Source organism: Egretta garzetta, unplaced genomic scaffold, assembly GCF_000687185.1.
Source record: "Egretta garzetta isolate BGI_Z169 unplaced genomic scaffold, ASM68718v1 scaffold112, whole genome shotgun sequence".
In the NCBI taxonomy this organism is placed as follows: Eukaryota; Metazoa; Chordata; class Aves; order Pelecaniformes; family Ardeidae; genus Egretta; species Egretta garzetta.
Genome location: NW_009258884.1, coordinates 1,054,973 through 1,055,967, shown reverse-complemented (window position 1 = coordinate 1,055,967; position 995 = coordinate 1,054,973). Strand labels below are relative to the sequence as shown.

Sequence of the window (995 nt, the reverse complement as noted above, 5' to 3'; positions counted from 1 at the left end):
GGGCGAGCGGACAAAGTGCTCTTTAATCGATTGTGACTCTTCGCCGTAAACTTTACGAGGGCAACAAGCCCACCAGGACCCTCAGCCAGCGCTGTCAATTAGCGTCAGCAGCCAGGGGTGGAGGTGGGGGTCAGCTTTTGGGTTAAAACACACACACACACCACGCACCCCCACCCCCCCCTTGGAGGGGGCCAGCAGAGGCTCTCCACTAGCTCTGCCGGCTCCGCTGCTCACAGGGCGACACTTGCTAAATCACGAAAGCAACTAAAATTAGCTTATCTGGCTCTATTTTTTTGGCTCCTCCTGAGCCCAGGGCACGGTCTCGGTGAGGCTGGGCCTGCAGCAAAGCCTCCCATGGCCTGGAAAAGGTGCAACCAAGCCCAGGAGGAAATTAGCAATAGTAATAATAGAAATAATAACAACAGCATTAGCAATAGCGTGAGTATTAGCGATAATAATAGTAGTAGCATGGAGGGTGCCTCCTGCTCTGAGGGCTTGGGGTTTAACCTTTCTCCTGTTGCCGCCTTTTGGCCACTCTCCCCCAAAATGTCCTCACGCACACGCACGTACACAAATGCACCCTAATAAGGGGTAAGGGATGGGAGAGGGGGGCGAGCAGGGGTAGGCGCTGGGGGTAGGGAATGGGCAGAGATGGGGGGACAAGGCAGGAGGGGAGGGCAGGGGCTGCCCGGCCGTACCTTGTCGTTCTGGTAGGCAGTGACGGCGATGAAGTCGGTCTCGGGGAACACGTAGGTGCGGAAGGTGCTGTAGGGCAGCTTGAGGATGTCGTTGGCCCGGACTATGTGGAACCGGGGCTGGTACTTGTGCATGGAGTTCAGGATGGTCTGGGTGGGCGAGAGAGCACAGCCCGCGGCTGCCATCAGCCTCACGGTCCCCGTTACGCGCGCGCCAAGCTACCTCCCTAAAAAAAAAAAGCCCTTTTCTCCCGAAAACAACGACCAAAAAAAAAATAAATTTACAAATTCTTGGTGAGG

At 55.8% G+C, this 995-nt stretch overlaps 1 protein-coding gene across 1 annotated transcript in view; it reads right to left on the bottom strand.

Moving 5' to 3' along the window:
- Window positions 1-995, bottom strand: part of TBX2 (T-box transcription factor 2) — an 8,116-nt gene that overhangs the window by 3,758 nt on the left and 3,363 nt on the right. Inside the window, 1 exon segment of the mRNA XM_035889604.1 lies at window positions 699-845. Coding sequence (XP_035745497.1) covers window positions 699-845 — 147 coding nt within the window.